This window comes from Oratosquilla oratoria, chromosome 16, assembly GCF_046742065.1.
Source record: "Oratosquilla oratoria isolate Oo_2021 chromosome 16, ASM4674206v1, whole genome shotgun sequence".
Lineage (NCBI taxonomy): Eukaryota > Metazoa > Arthropoda > Malacostraca > Stomatopoda > Squillidae > Oratosquilla > Oratosquilla oratoria.
The window spans coordinates 61,266,844-61,274,984 of NC_134792.1; the positions used below are offsets into that span (position 1 = coordinate 61,266,844).

Genomic DNA, 8,141 nt, shown 5'->3' on the forward strand with positions numbered 1-8,141 from the left:
TGGAAGAAGTGGCGCCTGCGAGCCCTGCCATTAAGTGCCTCGTGGCCCAGTGGACCGTTTTACGATTGGAGGGAGGCGTGTTGCAGAAACGGTGGGTAGAGGCAAGCACCGGAGAGAACAGGTGGGATGTGCTTTCAGAGCGGAGCTGCTGCAGGAGATGCACGCAAGAGCCACCAGCGGTCACCTGGGCATCAAGAAAACCCTCTACCGCCTATGCATACGTCTTGTCGTATGGTGGGTCAGCATACGACAGGACGTCATAGAGTGGTGTCGTATTTGCCAGGTGTGTGTCGCCAGGAAGGGACCTGCTTGCAGGACTCGGGCCCCCCTCCAGTTGCATCAAGTTGGATCACCAATGGAAAATGTGGCAATGGACATCGATGGTACGTTAACCTGCACCCCTCCCCGCCCGAGGCAACTGTTTCATTTGCGTTACGATGGACTACTTTACCAAGTGCCCAGAGGCGTATACTCTGCCGGATCACGAAGCGGAGACGGCAGCGGGGGTGCTCGTCAGTCAGTTCTTCACCCGTTTCGAAGTTCCGAGAGAACTGCACCCTGACCAGGGGAGAGAGCCCAAGTCGAAAGCCTTCCGTGAATGCTGCACACTCCTGGGTATGCACGAGACCCACACCACATCCCTGAGGCCTTAGAGGGATGGCATGGTGGAGTGGTTGCACTCTGACTGACGAGCTAGCCAAATACTGTGAGGAGACCCAGCAGGACTGAAACGTCTGGCTTCCTTACTTAGTGATAGCATATCAGTCCGCAGAACATGAGGCTACAGGGTATACTCCCGCTCGGTTCATGTTTGGGAGAGAACTCCACCTTGCCGTCGATTTGGCCACAGGGAGGCCCCCGGATGAAGAACTCCCCACGTGTACTACAGAGTACGCGGTAAAAATACAACAACGTCCGGATGACAACCGCAGAAAAGTGTCAACGTCTTCGTGTGGCCGGCTAGGCGATGGCCCAACGTTGTCTTCAGCGTTCAAGACCAGCCACATATTCCCCTGGTGACCAAGTGTGGTTGTACAACCCTTGAAGGAAACGAGGACTATCACCAAAGTTTCAGAGTGCCAGAGAGGGACCGTATACATTCCAGGAAGCTTTGTCGGAGGTCACGTATTGCATTTCTCCAAGAGTAGGGGAACAAAATAAGGTGGTTCACGTGGACCGCCTGTGGAAGTACACTGGACCAGGTACATTCATATGGAATGCGGAAGAGGTAGCTGTTCTTACGAGTGACTGTGGCATTGGTAGTGAAGACGAGGCAGTTGTTTGCGAAAGTGAAAGTGAAATGGATATTGAAAGCGAAGTCACTGATGTGGAAGTAGAAAGTGCAGTTGCGTTAGACTCTGTCAGTGCAACCTAGGAGGCAAAGGAAAAGGCCCAAAGGGTAGGTCGATTATGTAGAGGACCATGAGGACAGTTGTTAGCAATGTTTTGTGTTTCCTTTTATGTTTTTTATGCCATAATTCCATCAACGAAGTCCACCACCCACGGAGTTCCACCTCCATTCCACCACCCTGTTAATTTGTACGTGACCTCACCCTGTGCCATGAAACCTCATCATACTAATTTATAAAATATGTCATTTATTGTCAGTAATATCACTTGAAAATGCACAAAGTTTATAGTCTTGGATTTTTTTTTTTTTTTTTAATAAAATTGGCATTTTCTTTATATACTTACGTTTTCTTATGTGTTATCCACAAAATGCACTAGTATATATATATATATATATATATATATATATATATATATATACATATATATATATATATATATATATATATATGTATATATACACATGTACAACACTGAATGAGTCCCAGTGATTAGAGATACATTTTAACAACCACAATGCACTTTAATTCTAAGCCATCAAAGGCCAGCATGCAGAAATTGAAATGTGGTACTGCCCAGGACTCGAAACCGGCATCCTCATGAGAAGTGCGGCAGTGACTTACCAACAAGGCTATCTCTCTTGATAGCCTAGTTGGTAAGTCACGGCCGCACTTGCCATGAGGATGCCGAGTTCGAATCGTGGGCAGTACCACATTTCAATTTCTGCATGCTGGCCTTTGATGGCTTAGAATTAAAGAGCATTGTGGTTGTTAAAATGTAGATATATATATATATATATATATATATATATGTATGTATGTATATATATATATATACACACACACACACACAGCCTCACAAGCCGGAGAACCGGGGTTCGATTCCCCGGCCGGGCGGAGACAAGTTGGGGTTGTCTCCTTTCACGTGTAGCCCCTGTTCACCTAGCAGCGAGTAGGTACGGGACGTTAGTCAAGGAGTTGTGACCTTGCATTCCCGGTGTGTGGAGTGTGAGTGGTCTCAGACCTACCCAGAGATCTGCTAATAATGAGCTCTGAGCTCACTGCCGTAGGGTGGTGTCTGGCTGTCTCGATAAGAGGCTGCAGCAGATCCGAGGTGAATACACACACACACACACACACACACACACACATATATATATATATATATATATATATATTTATATGTATATGTATATATATATATATATATATATATATATATATATATATATATATAATGTATCAAATATTCATATTAAGTACAGTATAAGGTTAACATAATCAACATGCCATGTGTTTAAAATGTTATAATTCCTTCCTTCCCGATGTATTGACGGGAAACTGAGACATTCCATGATTACCCTGTATTCACCGAGACATGTGGGAATCCCGGGAATTTCGCGAGATTTCTAGCTTGTAGATGACTCAAATAGCTTATGCTAGGAAAATCCCGGGAGTAGTACTATATAGCTCGGGAAAATTACGAGACCCCGGGATGCCGGAGTCTCGTTTGATGAACCCTAGCCATGGTTCTCTCGCCATTGCTGTGCGTGTACGGAATTTGGACCCTCTACAAATGCGACATTAAATGTCTCGAGAAAATCCAACAGACCAAGCTCTGGCATATTCTTCGCATCCAGTGGAAGGATTACATCACCAACAATTAGGTCCTCTCTCGTGCGGCCCTCCGCAGTGTTGAGGCTACTATCCTCCAGCATCGCCTTCGCTGGGCAGGACATTACCCAGATGGAACCCTCTCGCCTACCTAAAGTCATTCTTTTCGGAGAACTGTCCCATGACAAAAGACCACTTGGAGCCCCCAAGCACTGGTATAAGGACCAGCACAAGCTCTCTTTAACACAAGTTGGCTTAGAACTGGGGAGGCGGGGGTGGAGTCAAGCGGTCAAGAGTGGCGTGGAGGGCTTCGAAACTCGAAGAGAAGGGGATAAACAACAATGCGAGGAGAGAAAGGTAAAGGCGACTTACCCCCACTCCCACCCAGGGGCGTATATTCAAGGTGTACGCCGTATATCTTCAGCCAGAGAGAGGTATGCATGATAGTTACAAATAAATTCAGCAGTAAGTGTGAAACGATGTTTTTCTTGTTTTTAGCCCTGTTATAATATTTTGCGATATATGTGTTCTGTAGAAGCATTACACACCCAATAATTAACTGCATCATCATGTGTCATAGCGTGTACAGTGGAGTTTAAGGAGAGACTGTTAAAGATATAGGCCTTAGGTGTGCGGATCGACGAGCATGAGTTCGTTTTTGCTACTGAAATTCTATGTTGGCTAGAGGGTATAAAGTGTCTTTGCCATTCACTGTATAATCATAATTAAGACTTGAAGGAATTGTGTTATAGCATTTATTATGAAATCAAATGTTAGGTTGAGTGCAACTTAAGTCACGGACGCTGTAGATGAATGATACATACGGAACTCCGACCTTGAGTCTAACAGTATTTCCCCCCTATATTTCCTAAGCGAGTGCATGCTCTACAGGTTGAGTGCAACTTAAGTCACGGACGCTGTAGATGAATGATACATACGGAACTCCGACCTTGAGTCTAGCAGTATTTCCCCCCTATATTTCCTAAGCGAGTGCATGCTCTACAGAAATTTGTTGCAAGGAAATTGCCCACTGTTGCACCCACCAAATGCACTGGCGGATCCAGGGGGGGTGTGACTGAAGGGGCTGAGCCCCCCCCCCAAAAAAATGCCTTTTATATCCCATTGTCAGATAACTATTTGCTCGATTTTTTTTAAACCGACCCTCCTTTCAATATATATCTAACGTATTTCGGATTTAATTGACACTGTCCGAAGGCCAAACCGGACCTGAAAGTATTCATATGACAGCGTCATGATGGTATTGGAGCGCAATTGGTTTTCGTCGGTTTCAGTTAAATAGAGCATCGTAAGATGGCGTCACGATGGCAGTGAATGCTGATTGGTCGAGGTGATCTCGTACGATGCTGTAGCGCAACGCTGGGAAAGAGGGATGGAAAAACTTGAAGTGGCAGTTTTATTTTTTGCCATACTTGTATTCTACTTTTCAGGAAGAGCCATGTATGTGCGTGTGTATAAAGTTTTTTACCATTGCAATCTAATTTATTGACCATTTCCTCAATATACCTTTGCAAATAGCTTCAAAATGCTTCTAAAATTGTTCACATTTCAAATCCCCCAGCTGATTCGGGTCGTTTCGCTCGCTTCCCATTCAAAGTTCAGCCCCCAAAAAAATTATTTTCTGGGTCCGCCCCTGACCAAATGGAATTTTACCTCTCGTGTAAGCAACACAGTTCAGAAACACAAACCTCAACTAGATTTTTTGTAGCAAATTATTGAAAGCTGTGCAAATTGGGACAATGACACTGTTGTGAAAGCACAAGGATTTAAGAGTTTTCTGCAATATTTTCACTCAATTATACTGCTTGAAATAATTTCTAAATTATTTGGATATACTGATGTGTTGTACAATGTGTTACAGAGCAAAATATTTGATGTCGTGTACTGCTGTAAGAAAATAAATGAGGTTTTGCAACAACTTATGCATGACAAAGAACACGAATTTGAAAATTTATGGGCTTCTGCTGTCTCCAATAGAAATAGTAGCAATGATGATAAAATTTCCCATTCCTAAAGGGTTTAGATAAATTCAGTTAAAAAAAAAAAATACCTGAAAAAATAAAAATGCAGGCCTGTGTTATTGGTTTTCATAATATACGTACAAACAGTTACCATCCCCAAGCCCACAGTTGAACGACTTCACCATTCCCATAAAGCATCTGTTAGAGCACGTACAGACAATTGGTTTTACTAATTTCCTATTGTACATCTTGTTCATTGTATACCCCTAACTAGACAGGTTTCTCCCCATTTACCACAGTTAAAGGTGCCCACATTATGTGTCCCCAACTCCTTGTTTCTGATGAATGTACAGCAAACCAAGAAATCTTACAAACGTTTATTAAGGATATGTGAAGAATGAACTTTTATTATTTTGCTTCAGCTAACTGTCATTCACCCCCGAAACCACATGTTCCATCCAATTTGTACTCTTGTCCAAAAGTCTGGGTGAGGATGGATCGTGTGTGAAGGAGCCTGGAGGTACCCTATACTGGCCCTTACGAAGTAGTTCAAAGAGAGAATAAACTAATAATAATAATTCTTAGACTTCCCCAAGGCGACACTTCTGAGTCCATTGGCCGTCTCAACCTGCTCACCTTCCTCCTCCCAAAAGACCTTCAGTACTTGACGAAGGAGCTTTAGAACAAAATGCCAGGCAGGACTTCCCACATTGCTGGTCTCGGAACTTTATCAAAGGCATTGTACAGGTCCCAAAAGATGTACATGAGTGGCTCCTGCTGTTCTCAATTTTCTTTTTCTTGGAGTCGCTGTGCTCATATGATCATGTCTACCATGCCTCAGAATGGTCTGAAACCAAACTGAGACTGGTAAGACATCCTCTGGTAGCTTTAGGAGTCTGTTGAGAAGGACACGGGCGAGGATTTTCCCAATGATGCTGAGAAGGGAAATACAGCGGTAGTTGTGGCAACTCATACAGTCTCTTTTATGAAAATGGTGACAATGTTTGCATTCTTGAGGTCCTCTGGGACGGTTTTGGACTCCCAGGTCAGAAGGAGCAGGCTCATCAGAGGAATCTTCACCTCTTGTCCATCGTGAATGAGAAACTCGAGCGGAATATTGTCGGGCCCAGGGGCTTTGCCGAGCTTCATGAGCATGATCGCTCTAGTGAAGTCATGGAAGGTGGGAGGTTCGGACATCAAATCTTGGACAGTGAGTTGAGCGGTCTTGTGGAGGAGGACTAGCAGTGTCTAGCAGTTTTGCTGCTAGACGCCAGACCATGTGATCACCTTGGTTCAGCGTTATTCAATGCAGGTTCCAGAACTTACCTTGCCTTCAAACAGAACAGACTTTTAGAAGACAAAACTATTATAACTGTATTTATCTAATTATAGTATAAAGGAAAGGAGCAACACTTGTTGGGTCCTGTTTCCTGTTGTTTGCTGATGGCATTATACTTGTAGCAGGATCAGAGGAGGGATTGAGGAAGTTAGTAACAGAGTTTGGGTGGATGTGCAAAAGAAGTAAGTTGAAGATAAATGCGAGCAAAAGTATGGTGATGAGATGTACAAGGGGAGAAAGTGGCAGCAGACTGGAAGTGAGTATTAAGGGAGAGAGACTGGAGGAAGTGGATAGTTTTAGATAGTTGGGTGCAAATGCGGCAGGAAAGGGAGGAGTGGATGTGGAGGTAGAATGTAGATTGAGAAAAGCAAGTAAATGCCTTGGGGGATTAAAAAGTATAATGAGAAATAGATTGTATGGAGGTGATTGTGCCTTCAGCACTGTATGGAGCAGAAACATGGAACATAAGAGAGGAAGAGAGAAGGAGTTTGAATATGTTTGAGATGAGGTACCTGAGAAGTATGATAGGAGTTACTAGGCTGGATAGAGTGAGGAATGAGGAGGTGAGGAGAAGAACGGGGGTGGAAAGGGAGTTGAGAGATAGAGTTGATGAAAGAGTATTGGGATGGTTTGGACACATGGAAAGAATGAGTGAAGAAAGACTAGTAAAAGAGGTGTGGAAGGCAGAGGTAGGAGTGAACATGAGGGGACAACCAAGGATGAAATGGATGGATGGGGTGAAAGGGGCATTGGGAAAGAGGGGAATGTCTGTTGAGGAAGGATGGGATGAGACAGAATATAGGGGTGAATGGAAAAGGGTTGTGTATGGATGATACTCTGATGCATAAGAGGGAGTGGGTGGGGGATGGAGGATAGGGGGTGAGGGAGTATGTGTGAGAAATAAATTGACACAGTCCGAAGGGATTTCTCCCCCTCTTCTCCATATCTGCATGAGGGGACAGAGAGGGGGCTTGCCAATTTAATGAAGTGGCCTTGCTGTGGATGTGTTGTGTCTTGTGACACTGCTTCTGGTCCAGGGTAGTGGGTGAAATGCAGGGATAACCCATCATCCAGGAGGAGCCAAGATAAAAGGGAGAGAAAGGGTGGATGGGAGTGGACTATGTGGGGATGGAATGGGTGGGAGTGATTTCTATGCTTTTGTTTTTTGGGTACTTCCCTTGTAAGGGGGAAAAAGCCTTTGGTATATGTATTTATGTATGTACCTAGACTCCAATTCATGTACAGTTCCAGCTTAATCTTTCTTTGATTTCTGATTGTCATATTTAGATTTGAACTCGTGTATTGTTTGAGCTTGGACTATAATATCTTCTAAGCTACTCCACATATTTATGCATCCATATGGAAAACTGTATTTCTTCACATCTTTTAGACATGTGGTCTGTCTCAATTTACTCCCATGACCTTTAAAAGCCTTTCCATCTTTAATCAGATCTCTTTTGCCAATTCAATCTATCTTCTTTAATAACCACTGTAATCATATCTCCTCTTTCTCTTCCATTTTTCAAAGTTGGCAGACTCAGTACTTTTAGTCTTTCCTCATATAGTTTATCTGCCAGGCTGGGGACCAGTTTGGTTGCTGCCCTTTGTATTCTCACAATCTTGCTTATATCCTTTACTCTGTGTGTGGACCATACTACTGATGTATATTCCAATCTTGGACATATCAAGGTTTTGATGAGTTTTTTCATCATCTCTTCATCCATATAGTGGAACACCATTTTAATCTTCTGCAGTAGTCCATATGTCTCTCCCACAGTCTTGCTGATATGTCGGTCAGATGACAGGTTGTCTCTTATCAACACTCAAATTTTTCTCTTCTTTTGCTCTTGTAACGGGTTC

General features: G+C 43.5%; 1 protein-coding gene across 1 annotated transcript; it reads left to right on the forward strand.

Annotated features, from left to right (window-relative positions):
- The first annotated feature begins 437 nt into the window (after positions 1-437).
- Positions 438-1,375, forward strand: LOC143033707 (uncharacterized). Its single transcript, XM_076199191.1, has 3 exons — positions 438-615; positions 752-950; positions 1,048-1,375. The coding sequence occupies exons 1-3, from the start codon at positions 438-440 to the stop codon at positions 1,373-1,375; spliced, it is 705 nt and encodes a 234-aa protein (XP_076055306.1).
- The last annotated feature ends 6,766 nt before the right edge of the window (positions 1,376-8,141 follow it).